Source organism: Lathamus discolor, chromosome 2 (assembly GCF_037157495.1).
Source record: "Lathamus discolor isolate bLatDis1 chromosome 2, bLatDis1.hap1, whole genome shotgun sequence".
Taxonomy (NCBI): domain Eukaryota; kingdom Metazoa; phylum Chordata; class Aves; order Psittaciformes; family Psittacidae; genus Lathamus; species Lathamus discolor.
The window spans coordinates 107982992-107999339 of record NC_088885.1 but is presented as its reverse complement, the minus strand read 5'-3'; the positions used below and the strand labels follow the sequence as shown (position 1 = coordinate 107999339).

The 16348-nt window shown below is 37.9% G+C and overlaps 1 protein-coding gene across 10 annotated transcripts in view; it reads left to right on the top strand.

Annotated features, from left to right (window-relative positions):
- The window catches only part of PTPRM (protein tyrosine phosphatase receptor type M), a 470168-nt gene that overhangs the window by 136550 nt on the left and 317270 nt on the right, over positions 1-16348 (top strand). For all 10 annotated transcript variants that reach the window (XM_065668023.1, XM_065668021.1, XM_065668020.1 and 7 more), the window contains exon 3: positions 14727-14992. In XM_065668023.1, coding sequence (XP_065524095.1) covers positions 14727-14992 — 266 coding nt within the window. The remainder of the gene's footprint in view (positions 1-14726; positions 14993-16348) is intronic.

Here is a 16348-nt window from a genome sequence, read left to right as displayed (position 1 = left end):
TTGTCTATTAATTTTTCATCATATGGCAAAATCTATGGAGTTTCAGTTTGCACAAAAAATTAAGTTTGAATCTTATGAAATGGGTGATATTGCTGCTTAAGTAAAAAGAAATCTTTCTTTTTAAAGCAAGTACATTGCAAATTATTAAAAGAACTCTCTCTTGAGAGGCTTACATAAGAGTAAAAAGAGTTTTTTAGTTACAAAAGTTAGTGCAAACTTTAAACAAGGTGTGAACAGCAGTGCTCAGTATCTTTGGCATGACAGTTCATTCTGTGCATAAATGGCGTTCAGTACATAGCTGTCTGTTGTGCTTCGCATAGCAACATGCGTGTCTCAGCAGGCATTTCAGAGTATTTGTTTAAAATATCCCCCTACCTCAAGAGATATGTTTACAGGAATTATATTTAAAATGTTTTCAATGTGTTCCAAAGTCTTAATCTCTGATTTTGTGAATTCATAATTGTGCAACAAATTAAAAAGATTGCTGACGTCTGATAACTAAATGTACATTTGGTTTTCAGCAGATTATTCTTGACTTTCCTGTGTTCAGCAGGTAATAAGAAGAAATAGAGGACAAATTACAAGTGTAATACGGAGTGAGCGAGTTAACAATGTTCAGTGTTCAGATTAATCCAACAGATTTAGTAAACAATCTGGTTTGCCTGTGGAGGTGAGCTTTTCACTGTGCTTCAGAGAGCTGGTGTTTTCTAAGGGGTTATTTTATTTATAGTTTATTTTCTAGCTTTTCTGAAGAAGGCACCTAGGACTCTTAAGCTGAAGTAGCAGCCATCTATTTCAAAACAAGTCAACTTCCAAACTAACTTTAAAAGGTGTATTTATGGTACCATACCTATGACCAGTTTCCCCCCCACACACCTGTTTTTTTTCAGTTCCATCTCCATTTTGGTTTTAATAAATAGGTGGGAGTCTGAATGTTCTATATACTGTCTAAAATGCACAAAGTACACTGGAAAGATAGGGACTGTATTATTTTTAGCTTGGCTAAGTACTAGAGTTGTAGGTATTGCTTGTAATAAGGAGCCGAGAAAAAAAATACCAAGGCTATAAATGAAATTTTTAGTTTGAGAATGTTCTGCCACTTTTATTCTGCCCAAATTATTCCTGGGATGATTGCAGATAAGTCTTTGAAATTGGTGCACATTTCATTTATTTGAAACTTCACCACTAAACCAGTTGAACATATTTGCAAATGTAAGGTAGCCAGCCTTCAAATGATCACAGCAAAAATTCCAGGAGAAGGAACTGTGGTGTTGCAAGTCTGGTTTTGGTAAATCAAAACAAAGTCATATTAGGTAAAATCATCTTATTAGACAAAATGAGAAGGCAGCAAATGAGAGAAGAGAAGACAAATGCAACAGTGGTTCAAGTAAAGCCAAGTTGTTTGCCTAAAAATGAATTTATGTCACTATGTTTTGCATTCCTGCTTTTGACAACAAGTTGTAGTCTGAATGAAACAGAAAGTTTTTATTATACTGTAAAGGATAACTGACTCTAGCAATTATTTATTGTAGGATTTAATTTTTCCTTAAAATTTTAATATAATCTGGTTTATTATAGTGTTTTATAATATTTCTGAAGACTTACAAATTGCTTATAAAATGCTGTTGGAAGTATGACTTACTTGGTTATGTGAAACAGGCTTTGAAAATACTTCAGAAGATACATTAAAATGGTTCACATTTGCAGACAAGGAAGGGAAGTTTAAAGGAACTGAGACTTTAAATCATATCTTTAATTGAAATTAAACCAAACTACAGTCAGACGCAATTAAGTCAGTTTGGAAACTGGTTTGTGTTTGGTTTTTTTTAATCGTTATAAATACAGAACCATTACTTCATGAGTAGTTTGACATACCTGGACCTAAACTGTTGCCTACACTGCTTGTTTTTATGGTTACCTAGATATGAGGCTCAGCTTAAGGCTGCCTGCTTGTACGCAGCAATTTGCTCTTAATATTAGGTTGACAGAAATAAGAAACTGTTACTGTAAAAAACGTTAATGATGCGTAACAGACAGAAGCAGTAAGGTGTATTTGTAGTAAAACCCGGCTGTAGCTATCATTACCATGGTCAGCCTTCACCTTCCCTGCATTGCAATAGGGATGGGTTGCTCTAGTGGTGGGTTGCTAAGGAACACTTCATGCCACACAGCAGCATTTCAGTAACCATTAATTGAAAGAAACAGTTGAAATTCCTCTCCTTCTGATACCTAAAGAGGGCTTACAATAAAGCTGGGGAGGGACTTTTTACAAGGGCCTGTAGGGATGAGACAAGGGGCAATGGCTTTAAGATAAAGAGAGGGTAGATTTAAATCTAAATCTAGATATTAGGAAAAAATACCTCTGCCCTGCTATCTTTTGGTTTGGTTTCTGGTGGATTCTGCTTTATCCTGCAGCATATTTTAAATACATGTAAATACATGTTCCTCTTTCACAGCAGTTAAAGCACTTATTTATCCCTATTCCCCCTTCGGAATCACTCATGAATATTTAACATCTGGGTTAAATTCTGGCTTGAAAACATTTTCAAGAGTATAAGTAAGTGTTGTCCAAACTTTTTTGGCTTAAGCATTGCTAGCAAGCCTTAACTTTTTTTATAGACCACCAGCAAACCTTAATGTAAAATGTAACTGAAAACACCATACGGAATAGTGCTAAATATGGTTCTGCATGGTTCATTTACTTTTGTTAATTTCGGAATTACAGGTCTACCAAGAAGTGCCTAAATATTGTTAGAAAAACTATTTTCAGGACTTAGGAGTCTGAGTTTACTGAATAAATTCGCACTTCCTTCTCACGGCAAGGGTCAACTCGGATGCTCTACTAATATGCATAATATATATATACGTGCTACCAGCATTTTACAGCTCCTAGCTCCTAAATTGCTCTTTAGCTACTGTACTTTGTTGACAAATTAACTCTTTTGAAATCAACTCTAGGATTTCTGTATCGCTTCAGGTATTTTTGAAAATTTGTCTGCGTGAATACATCGGTATTTCGATTAACAGTTTTTAAATAAGCTGGGAAATGTCAGGTTCTTTCAGCAGCAGGAATTCAGAACTACAGAAAATACCATGCAGAAGCATTATGCATGTACCTTCTCAATTTTTAATCCTATTGAAGCCAAATTAAGTAAGTATCTAAGTGCTTTCCTGAACAATACTTAAGCACATGATTAAACTCTTGTGTTAATTAGAGTCTTAAGCTTTCCTTCTTGGGAAAAACCCCAACCCTGTTGTTCTTTTGAGTGACAGTCTAGTTGCCAGGATTGTGAGTCATGGCAACTGGAAGGCTTATTTCAGTGATGAATCGGGCCCAAATTAATACCTTTAATGCATTTATAGCAGACTAGAACTTGAAAATACAAACAGTATCCTCCATGGGACTGCACAGGAAAAAAAGATATGTAGTTCCATGGGGTATGTTAACTTCATTATGTACATTGGTTGAATAATTTAGGGATGTTTTCCACTATATTTAAGGTGGAGATAAGTTGAGACTAGCTAGGACATAGCAAATAGCTGTAGTAGTACAAGACTTTAAACCAGTTCCATCTCAGGCTTGGAAAAAGACTCCTTAAAAGAATGAGAAAGAAAATTCCTACTTTATCAGTGTGGATATGGCTTTGGAAAGTCTGCCTGTTGCCACAGTGAAGGAAATTGTGTGAATAAACACTGATAAACTGGCAACCTGCACAGTATTCATTACTTATGATGTGGTCTGTGATGTAATCTCATCTAGATAAGAGCTTTTAAAGACAGATTGCACTGTAGTGATTCACATGCCTAGAATAAAATAGTTGGGTCTTTTTTTTTCCTTCCTGGAATGCCAAGAAGGTTTTTGGTTTAGTGTTTTTTTTTTTTTTTCTGATTGGTTGGTTGGTTGTTTTTTTTTTTTGTTTGTTTGTTTGTTTGGTTGGTTAGGTTTGTTGTTGTTGTTTTTGTTTTTGTTTTTTTGGCAAAAGAGTTTTATTTTAGAGGCGAGATTTCAAAATTGTGGGATTAAGTTAAATATGTTCTTGACACAAATATGATCCTTATGCCTTAAATTATTTTTTATTTTTTCATTTGTCATGTACTGAAACCCTATCATGTAACCCTGTCATAAAACTTGGGCCTTCGATAACAAATACATCTGTTCTTTTTACGTGCTTTAGCATTCAGAAATCAGGTAGGAAAAAAGAAATGTGAACTCTTAAGATATGTCACTCTTCTCTCTGCCATTGCTAAGTGTGACAGGATCCATAAAAGAAGAAAACCTAAGTGAAATATGGCTTTCTATACCAGTTTGTAGAAAATGCTGCCAGCAGCTTCTTCGGCAAGGGTAAAAGTGCGTTAAAAAAGAGCGAAAAATGTTCTGGAATGGAGATGTAATGGGTCTCTAATTCCCATACAGAGTCAGTCCAACTAATGCACTATTCCAAGCTGATATACACACACACAAATATAACTCTTGGTGTAGACCATAGTTAAATTCCATTTCAAAAGCAGATTTTGAATTCATGGTGGTGGGGTTTCGGTTGGTTGGTTGGTTTTGTTTAATTTTTTTTGGGGGGTGGTTGGTGGTGGTTTTTGCCCCCCCCCCCCCCCCCCCCCCTTAAAGTTTTTTGAAGTTTGGTTTGGGTTTTTTTAACTGTTGTGTAGTTGCCACGGGGCACATGAGTGCTTCCATGCTGATAGAACGTGCTTTCCTGTGGGTACGTGGGCTCAAGAGTAAAGGTTCTGCACCATCCTGTTGTTCTAAACACAGGCTCTGATGTGCTTAAAATTTTACTCAGCAAGCCTTAAGGTCTCAGAAGTGTTTCTATGGAAGAAAAATACTGTGAATGCTAATCTAAATTAATTTGTAGTATAATTGGGGAAGAAGCTCACTACTTGTGTTTTGTAGTTTCAATGAGTGATTTGGTTCACAAAACCAAGCGAACAAACAAAATATGGAAATATCTTCTAGGGAAGCATCTCTGATTTTATTTACAAGGGTAAGCTGCTAATTTCTGAGTAGGATTGTTTATATGGAAGTGAAAGAATTGAAGCTGTGTATGGTTCCTGCTAAGGGAGCTTTCATATGAGTGTATTAAGCAGATGAGAAAAAGATTCAAAAGAGTAGGTTAAGCGTTACACTGTCATCTACTACAGATCTGTGAGGTTGTTTACGGTTTTATTCTGCCCTGTTCTTTAGATAAGGTAGATTTCTTGTTGAGTTGTCTTTATTCACACTCATTAAACCAGGAGTAAATTACTCCAGTAACAGAATGGCCCTCGAGGCTAATATGCTTCTAAAATTACTGGTATGTCAAACAAGATTGCAGAAGACTCCATATTGTGGGGTTTGGCACCATAGGCAATACAATAATGTTTTGTTTTCTGTCTTACAGGTCTGTGACAAGTTACCAGACTTTTAGGTAAAATTCAAAAAATGGATTTCACTTGCTTGTGCTGCATTACTGCAGATACTAATCTGTGTAACAACTTAGTAGTAGTTTACACACCTGATAATATTATGATGATAGTTTGCCTTTATTAGTGGTTAGGAAATTGGTAATGGGCCAGGTGGCAGTATACCTTCCAGAGAATATTGTATGCAGAAAGACAGTCTGCTTTTAAATGAAATGTAACTTATTGCTGGGGTGATCTTGAAGTTTGGAAGAGTATACCAAGGTATGATCATTAGTCAAACATTAACCTAGCAACCTCAAGCTGAAACAAAATTGAGTTTCTATAAAAGTTGTACAGATCACAGTCTTGGGGTCTTCAAAAGCTTTTTGTTTTAACCTCTCTGTTTAACAAACCTTTCAGCCAGTCATCAGGAAGGGAGAGGAGCACTAGCAGCACTTAACCCTGTTCTTGGAGATAGCCCTTATTATCTTTACATCCCCAAAGCTGTTAGCTGAAGAGTAACTGGTTTACCCCAGGAGCTCCCCTGAAACATGTTAAAGCTGATTTCTGCTTATCTCCTGAGCATTGTTTCTTAAATGCTGAATTGCATGGTTGAATGGTTTACAAAAATAACAACTAATGTTACTAGTGGTTCAACAAAAAGAATGTGCTTAGAAAAGAACTAAGAATTTCAGGGTTACAGCATTAACTGTTAGCATGTGCTGGTTAGTTTTACAGCTATTTATCTTTGGTGACAAAACAACTGTCTCATGCTTTGAATGCAAAGTTGTAATAAAACGCATGTTGATAGGTAAGCAACTCATTTGAAAACAGCTTGCAATTTTGCTTGCTTGTCCTCACTGTGTGTGCAACACACAACGAAGTAAAGTTGGATTGGGAAGGAGCCAGCATGGGAAAAATAGAGGGATAAAGGGATTCAAGAGGTTCATCAAGTGTAAAATACCTGACCACTCAGTGTACTGATGTGACTCTGCCTGATGCTCAATCACCACAGACTGTCCTGTGTTCTTAAGTCCCATTTCTAACCATCTTGCGTGTAGGTGCACTCTCATCTTCAGTGTGTGTGTGAATGCTCGTGAACTCCAAAGTAGGCTAACCAGAGAGTAGTCAAAAAGATTTGAGTGCCAGCAGCTGATGTGGGACCATGAAAGTCAGGGACTCTTGTGTCTGGGGGCCTGAGCATCTGGGGAGGAGCAGGGTGTGGGTTCCTTTAGCAGACTGAAATTCACATTAGCTGGAGAGGAAGAACAGCATAGGGCTGCCCATGCTGTTCATGTGAGTGCTTTGTGTGTTTATAGGGGTCCTTGTAGAGGCATCATTTTTGTCTGTATTTGATTTTGAGGTCATCTCTGTGTGTATCCATGCCTGTCTGCATTGGGAAACCTCACCACCAGCTGGATCTGGGGACAGAGAACTGCAGCAGTCCTGTCTTTGTCAGGCTGGGAGAGGAGGATTCACCCTGGGTCCTGAGAGGAGTCTAGACTGGGTACTCTGACACTTTGTGTTGTTTTGCCAGAGTTTGTTGTATCATTACAATTATTCCTAGAAACTATTTGACATCTGTTGTAACATCCTTGTTAAAGAAGTTAAATAGCATCTAGTTTAATGCTGATCCAAAGAGAATCTCACTAGCAGAACCTCTTCCCTTGTTTACTGGGATTTCTTCATTAACAGTTGCTTCAGTGATTCAGGCTTTAATACACTTGATGTGCTCTGTTGTGCTGCTCTAATAATTTTGTTTACTATGTTAAATACTTTACAGAAGTCTTTTATATCTTTAGCTGCTTTTTCACCAATATTTGGAATCCCCTCTATCTGTAAACGCAGGCTATTTTTAGCAAGACCTGTTTGTCAGTTGCCATGTTGATTGTTACTATTTCTGTTCCTATCCTTTATTCCAGTATTTACTGAATCCTGTATTTTGACTTTGCTTCTTTTGTTTAGGATAGATCTAGCAGATGTGTCTAGCAAGCCTCTTCCAATCTCACTGCAAGTACACAGACTAAAGAGTGAACTGGTAGAGCTGTGTCCTATTAGGAACAGACAAGGCTAGGAAGATCTGAGTGTAGCCCTTGGAGGGAGGGAAGGGAGCCTTTTTGCTAAACAAGTTTTATTCTGTTCGTGAGATTGGAAACTTCATCTTATTTTTCTGAAAACAGAAGGAACATGCAAAAAAATTCTTCATGCTCATGTTGTCAATTTGTGTGTGACAAATGAGGTAGTGATTCAAGGAGTCTTTTAAAATTATTTTTGTATGCATGTTATATGCTCTGATAAGTCTATGGTTGGTAACAGTGTGCTTTTTGCTCAGGGACAGTTCTTTGAAAGGAGAAGAGAGGATTTCTTCTTTGAGAGCGCCTGGCTGTAGGGGAAGCTTTTCCAGGGAAGAAGAGGGCAAGCAGTAACAGATGTGCTGAATGGGGAGCTCACACTTTGGGAGTTTTCTTGGAGTGATGGGGAAGAGATACAAAACCAGGCCAGAGGTGATGAAAAGAGGGGAGATTTTTCTCTTGACCCAGAGGAGAACAAATAATGTTCATTGAACCCATAGAGCCTAGTGAAAATTGCTAGTATGAGAAGCAGCTCTGAAGGGAAAGGGCCCTTGTTGCAAAGACACAGTTGGGCAGAAAAGGTATTTATTTTCAAACAGCTGTATTTTATCTCTCTAACCCAAAAGAATATGGGTTGTCAGACAGAAGAGAGTTTGTTCATGTTCTAATAAAACATAGCTTCTTCAAAGCCCCTTCTGTACTTTTTCGTGTGTTCACTTTAAAGAAAAGGTGCAGACAGGTCTGTCTCATATTTGAGATCAAGTCATAGCATAAAACTTAAAAAAATCCAGCTGTTAAAAGGAATTAGCCACCTTTAAAAAATCCAGCTGACTGCATCATAAACACTCTTGAGAAAACTTGGAAAAAACTTTGTGTACTGTTTGTGGGAAGATTCTTTTGTGATTTTTACTGATCAGTTTACTGGTTTAACAGTTTATAGCACAGTTCTCACTGGCTGTAGGAGCTACTGGTGGAGCTGCCAGAGCATTTCATGTTCGGCCAAACATAGGATGAGAGATCTTACACAAATTAAAACAAGAATGTGCAAGCAGCACTGATGTTTATGTACAGGTGCCAAGTGCTTGGTATCTGGAAGTGATGTGCCTGATCAGAAGTTCGAGCTTCTTTAGGTACTGCTAGTCATGCTTTGAGAGATCTTCCAAATTACAGGAGCTCCATAATTTTCAAATGCTACTTGAAAATCTGTATTCCTTTATGTGTAACATTAGTAAATAGTAGGAAGAAATACTGAAGACAAAACCTGTTCTGTTTACTAGCTTTGGGAATTAAGATCCAAGGCTGGCTGTTACTAAATTCAGGTCTTCTGCTTTTTGCAATACTTCCAAGACAGTCCATACACATGTTTATAAAGTGTAGTAAATAAATAACATATATTTAAATGTTATATATATAAATGCATATAGGCGGAGAGATAGAGAGAGACTTTGCCTTGCCTGGAAGTGGGCACTTGAGCCTTGTGATTCATCCGCATATGCACAGCAGTTCCAGTGTCTTGGACAGTGACATACTTAGTCTTGGGCATTCAAAGTAGTCACACTCAGTGGTATTTTATTGGTAAAAGGCATCTGTCCCTGTTTGTGTTGGCAGTAGTATTAGCTGGCATTTAGGGAATCCTCATTTGTTAATGAAAAGTAGCCCTTTATATCCACCTAATCACAGCATTTTTGGTACCTTTCAGCCTTACAGAGGTGTTTCTGCACCAGAAGGGTGTTTTGTTAATAAGGTACTACATAGAATATCTTTTCTTAAAATCAGACTTTCTGCTTTCCACATTTTTCATATATTGAAAGTCAGAATCTACCAATACTGAGGCCTAAATGCCACTATATTGACACAATAATAAATATAATTCTCAATGAAATCACAACAGGATTGTGTCTGTAACCTATATAGGTCATGGAATGCTAGAATAGCTTGGGTTGGAAGGGACCATCAAAGGTCATTTAGTCCAACCTGTGTGTGATGAGCAGGGACCTCTTCAGCTAGATCAGGTTGCCCAGAAACACATCTAGCCTAGCTTTAAATGTCTCCAAGGATGATGCACCTACCGCCTCTCTGGGCAACCTGTGCAAGTATTTTACCATCCCTCCTCACATCCAGCCTATATCTCCCCTTTTTTAATTTAAAACCATTACTTCTCGTCCTATCACAGTAGGCTGTACTAGAAAGTCTTTCCTCATCTTTCTTATAGGCCCCTTGTAAGAACTGAAACTTTGCAATAAGGTCATATCTGTTTTCACAGTCTGGAAAGAAAACTAATCGTTTGTCCTCAACCATGAATAAGACTGGTGAAAAATGAATAAAGTAGCTTTCTTTACTCACTAGCCACATTTTTTTCATGCATGAAAAATGATATTGCATTCAATGTCATTGCATTTGACATTCCACATATAAAAAGTATCATCTCTTAACAAGGTGATGTGACATGGTGAAAACCTGCAGAAGTGAGTGAATATTTTCGCTTGTGCGATTTCCATCATTTTCATAGGACAATACATTGCTTTTCCAGTTGTCAGTTTTGGGTTTTTTATTTAAACAAATATTTCTTTTTCCCCCCCCACTTCTGGTGTCACTTTATCTTTTGTGCATCTTTTTGTGTGCAAAATTCTATTTTCCTTTGTGCTTACTTCACAGAAAATTGCCATTGATGCTAATGAGAATCACCAGGATGTTTGATTGCCCATTTACTCTGGAGCAACTCTAGTCTGTATTTTCTTTTGCAAGTATTGCACCTCCTTAGAATTAATATTTTAATGAACTAAATGTTTGCTGAATTACTGCTGAAACATTTTTGTGGTAAGGAAATGGAAACAACAACAGCAACTGTAGCAAATTCATCAGTTTGTTGATTTAAACCCTCTGGGTAAAATGATGAAATATGGATGATTTAGCAAGTTTGTGGATTAAAAAAGCCTAAATTTAAAGGATGCTGAGTACCATCAGCTACCTTGTATTTTATTCTCAGCTTGATTTCAGTGTGTACTTTCAAACTATTAAATTGCATGTAGTGCCTAAATATAGACCTAACCACTGAACCTACTACATCACATTTAAACTTTTTGACTGAGGAAATATCATCATCCATGTGTTCAAACATGAAAGTACATCTAGGGAAATTAGACATTTTAGAAGGAATATGTTTGTAGTAATATGTGCACTTGCTATCTCTCATGAATGAGTACTGAATTGATTATAATTTTATGTTTTCTTGTTGAATCATTTTTTCCTGGGAGATAACTTGTTTCCTAGTAGATATACCAGTGAATAGATGCAGTTATATTTTATATGTATTTATGTTCTCAAATATGTTATAAATGATTCTGGGGAAATGATCACCATAGGAAAGTATGCCATGGGCTTTTTGTTTTGTTTTGGTGTTTTGTTTTTCCATTTGCAAAGTTGACGTACTTTCCCACCCCAGCCCCATCACACCCTTTTTTTTTGGTCAATATAAAGTGTTTATTTGTGTATTTATTTTATCCACATGCTTTAGATTTATATAACCATCTGGAATAGCATTCATTATTCAGCGATCCTTTTAACAGATGACAATAGTGAAAGCTGAAAGAGGAAATTTCTACATGACTTAACACTGAAGATAAGTTGACTAGATTAAAAAAAAAAACCAACATTGTGAGACAGACTTCAATGCATTCAATTCACTTTTTTTCTGTATGCAGACAGTATAGCTTTAAGTAAAACATATGTGATGATTTCTGTATAATGATTATGCCACGTCATTGTATTACTTTTATTTTTTCTTTTTTCTTGTTTGGAGAGCCACATTTAGATGTAGAAGCTGAGCTGATCTTTATCAGAATTCCTATGTCTGGTAAAACAGATACTGTAAAACAAAATACTGAATTCCTATATGAGATGGCAGCCTTTCGAAGACAAGGGCTAGTAAAGGATTAAGGCACTTACTGGGGGCTTCCATGAAATTTATTATAGAATCATAGAATGCTTTGGGTTGGAAACGACCTTAAGATTATCTAGTTCCAACCCCCCTGCCATGGGCAGGGACACCTCACACTAAACTATGTTATCCAAGACTCCGTCCAACCTGGCCATGAACACTGCCAGGGATGGAGCATTTACCGTTTCTTTGGGTAACTTGTTCCAATGCCTCACCACCACCACAGTAAAGAGCTTCTTCCTTATATCCAGTCTAAACTTCCCCTGTTTTAATATGAACCTGTTACCCCTTGTCCTATCACTACAGTCCCTAACAAAGAGTTCCTCTTCAGCATCCTTATAGGCCCCCTTCAGGTACTGGAAGGCTGCTATGAGGTCTCCACGCAGCCTTCTCTTCTCCAGGCTGAACAGCCCCAACTTCCTCAGCCTGTCTTCATACAGGAGGTGCTCCAGTCCCCTGATCATCCTCGTGGCCCTCCTCTGGACTTGTTCCAACAGTTCCATGTCCTTTTTATGTTGAGGACACCAGAACTGCACACAATGCTCCAGGTGAGGTCTCACAAGAGCAAAGGGGCAGGATCACCTCCTTCGACCTGCTGGTCACACTCCTTTTGATGCAGCCCAGGATACGGTTGGCTTTCTGGGCTGCAGGTGCACACTGAAGCCGGCTCATGTTCATTTTCTCATCAACCAACACCCCCAAGTCTTTCTCCACAGGGCTGCTCTGAATCTTTTCTCTGCCCAACCTGTAGCTGTGCCTGGGGTTGCCCCAGCCCAGGTGTAGGACCTTGCACTGGGCTTGGTTAAACTTCATCAGGTTGGCATCAGCCCACCTCACAAGCGTGTCAAGGTCCCTCTGGATGGCATTCCTTCCATCCAGTGTATCAATCAAACCACACAGGTTGGTCATCAGCAGACTTTCTGAGGGTGCACTCAGTCCCCCTGTGCATGTCACGGACAAAGATGTTGAACAAGACCGGTCCCAACACTGTTCCCCGAGGGATGCCACTTGTTACTGGTCTCCAGCCGGACATTGAGCCATTGACCACAACTCTTTGCATGTGGCCATCCAGCCAGTTCTTTATCAGCTGGGTTGTCCATCTATCAAATTGATGTCTCTCCAATTTAGAGACAAGGATGTTGTGCGGGACAGTGTTGAATGCTTTGCACAATTCCAGGTAGATGACATCAACTGCTCTACCCCTTTCCATCGGCTCCATAGCCCCATCATAGAAGGCCACCAAATTGGTCAGGGAGGATTTCCCCTTGGTGAAGCCATGCTGGCTGTCACCAACTGTGTTTTCTTTTTGTTTGACCTTGGTCAAACCCACAGAAATTCAATGGCTTACCTCTGGATTTTAGATTTACCCATATGCTCGTGGTTGTGTATACCTGCGACTTCTTGTGTGAATGTTTCATGTTCATCTGGCCCAGAGTGTGTTTCTGCTGATTATGGCCTTCTTACATTTTAAATTACTGAAACATAGTGAGAAATAGAATGTTGCAGATGTATGTGCTACAGATTTGAATATAATGTAATCAGAAACTTTTAGAAAACAGTGATTGCAGGGAAAAGCTCATGGATCTTGCCTTCTTGCCTTCTTTCCTTCAGCTAAACTAAAAATTATAAGTTTTCCCTAGGAAAAAAATGGATACTCGTTCAATGACTTCTATTTGTGTTACCTATGATTAAGGATATCTCCCATTATGTTATAATAGCAGTCTATAAATTTAGTACAGAGTAATGCCTTTTAGGAAGTAAAATACTCAAATTTCACAGTTAATTTCCTTTTTTTTTTTTTCAACTTTACAAACTCAGTTATTTCCTCTAGAATGAAAATTAATGAGAAGTTATGCTTGATAAATAATTTAAAGTAACTGCAAAACTGTACTATTGAATAGGTAAACCTATTTCAGATAAAGGTGCAGTCTGGACCAAGGTTCTCTAAACACATTCCATTTTGAGAAATGGCTGAGGAGGCTGTATCTCATTAAAATTCCAAGGTATCGTCACCCATCAAAGTAAAATAATAATAATAAAGAAAACCAACTAAACGGCTTAAAAATTGTTTTTTAATAACTGTTTGAGAAATGTGTGTGTTTATATATTTATGAGAGCAGTTAGCTATGCATTTATAGCATGCAATTGCAACAAATCCATTTCTTGACTTTTATGAAAAATGTAGGGTTTAAATTACCTCATGCATTTTATTGATGCTTTTTCTTTCCAAAGTAGACATTGTGTTGAATTTTATTTCCTTCTGTGATATCATAGTATACGTATTAATAGAATTATTTCCTTGTGATTTGTTCAACCCAGAAATATTAATGTCTTGAAAATTATGTTGTATTTTTTAACGTGATATCTGTGCAGTCATTCAAATTCTTTATTTGCACGTGTTCTGTAACATGATTATTTTGAAGGTAAACATCAATGAAACACATTAATAACACTGAAAAATAGGGCATGAATTGATTAGCTGTTCATGTGAGGGTTGTTTGAATGTAAGTCTTTGAACTCTGCCTTCACATTTCTTGTTTGATGCTGAAGTTGGGACCATAGTGTAACATTCACCCCCCCTTTTTTTTACCCTCCCCTACAAAGTTTATCAGTTTGCTGAGTATTTTCATTTGTTCCTTTTTTTTCTCAGCTCTTTAGGGGAGGACACAATTGTCACAATCAGTGCTGGTGATCAGTTAGAGTAAGGCTAAAGAATTAAGAACATTTTAGACTCTGTCTACCTCATATACAGCATTCCACCATCTGAGCACAGCTGCAATTGCTGTTGGCTTTTTTCGGAACTTCTTAAATCTATCATCCCAGAGGCGCTACCACTATCGTTGATGGGCTCAGCCTTAGCCAGTAACAGGTCTGCTTTGGAGCTGGCTGTCATTGGCTCTGTCAGTCACAGGGGAAACTTCTAGTAGCTTCTCACAGAAACCACCCCTGTGTTTTCTCCACTACCAAACCTTGCCAAACAAAACTCAATACAGGGCCTTCATATAGAAATGCTCATATAGTTGAGACCTGCAGTAGATTCTCTTTTAACACGTAGATTCAGCGCAGTGCAGATCACTTTAGCGTTTGTCTCTTTCTTTGTCCAACTATAAACAAGGATTCTAATACTTAACAAGATTTGAAAAAGTATCTTGAGATTCTCTAATATAATTTGAGATTTAAATACCTACTGAATACAATTACTGTTATGTTAGTAGAAGCAAAGCAAAATGTTTTTGACGTGGTTTTTTTTTAGTGACCCTTTAATTACAGATCACCATATTAGGGGGAGGAAAATAAATTGAATGAGTGACTTTGTTTTGCAGGTTCTTTCATGTTGGTGAATACATCTGGGAGATATGCGGGACAGAAAGCTCACCTCCTGCTGCCCCATCTGAAAGAAAATGATACACATTGTATTGATTTCCACTATTATGTTTCAAGCAAGACTGGATCTAGCCCTGGCACTTTGAATATATATGTGAAAGTTAATGATGGTCCTATTGGTAGCCCGATCTGGAACACATCTATCACTGCTACTTGGAACAGAGCAGAACTGGCAATTAGTACTTTCTGGCCCAATTTTTATCAGGTACGTTTTACTTTTTATGAGATTTTGTTTCTCGTAGTAGTTACCTGGTTCTTAATCATAATGCTGACTTTATATCAAAATACTTTCTGTATTTTTTTATCTTTATCTTAATTATTTTTTTGTAGATAATGCTGATTGCTTTTACATATATGTGGTTGTGTGTGTATGTTTATTTTTTGTCTTTATCTAAATTATTTTTTGTAGATAATGCTGATTACCTTTACATATACATGGTTGTGTTTATATGTTTACATCTATTTTTAGAAGAGTATGAAGTGTATGCACAAACATGTTCTAAAGGTGGATGAAACAATTATATTGAAACAATGTAGAAATTATACCACTGATGTCAGTCAGTTGAATTTGTTTCATTAGGGATGCTGGAATTGAATGCTAGTAGATTTGATTACAGTAGAATCTTCAAGTTTGATTTAGATCACCAATAGTTGTTGCTTTAGAACCAGCATAATCCTTTGAAACCTCAGTTTAAGTCTTCAGTTTGAATGCAATATCCATTTGGTTTGGCCAGTAGTAGACATAAATATAGCAGTAGCTTAAACCACGACACTATTGTAGGAATAGTCTTCTGATTGCATCCTAAAGATTTAGAAGTTCTCTTGACAGTTCCTAAGGGTGCTGCTTTTCTGTAGGAAAGTTTACAGATGATACAGTTATTTATTGTTGAATAATAGTTCAACAGTTTTCTCCTTCCCATGAAAATACAGTCTGTCTCCACAAGCAAGTAATTTGGTGTAATAAAAGCAGACCAGTCGATCAGAGATGTTATTGGGGCTCCTCTCATCTTCACTTGCAGTTTGGAAAGTTTGGGTTGGATTTTATTTGGTCCTGTGCACCATACAATCATAGAATAGTTAGGGTTGGAAAAGACCTTAAGATCATCTAGTTCCAACCCCCCTGCCATGGGCAGGGAGACCTCCCACTAAACCATGCTACCCAAGGCTCTGTCCAACCTGGCCTTGACCACCGCCAGGGATGGTGCATTCACAGCCTCCCTGGGCAACCCATTCCAGTGCCTCACCACCCGCACAGTAAAGAATTTCTTCCTTATATCCAGTCTAAACTTCCGCTGTTTAAGTTTGAGCCTGTTACTCCTTGTCCTGACACTACAGTCCCTAATGAAGAGTCCATTCCCAGCATCCCTATAGGCCCCCTTCAGATACTGGAAGGCTGCTATGAGGTCTCCACGCAGCCTTCTCTTCTCCAGGCTGAACAGCCCCAGCTTTCTCAGCCTGTCTTCGTATGGTTTGAAGTTTTCTGAAGAAAAGCTGTCCCAAAGATGGGGGTTCTTTGACTGCAGACCTCCCTACGAAGTACAGTATTGTCGTTCCATAGCGT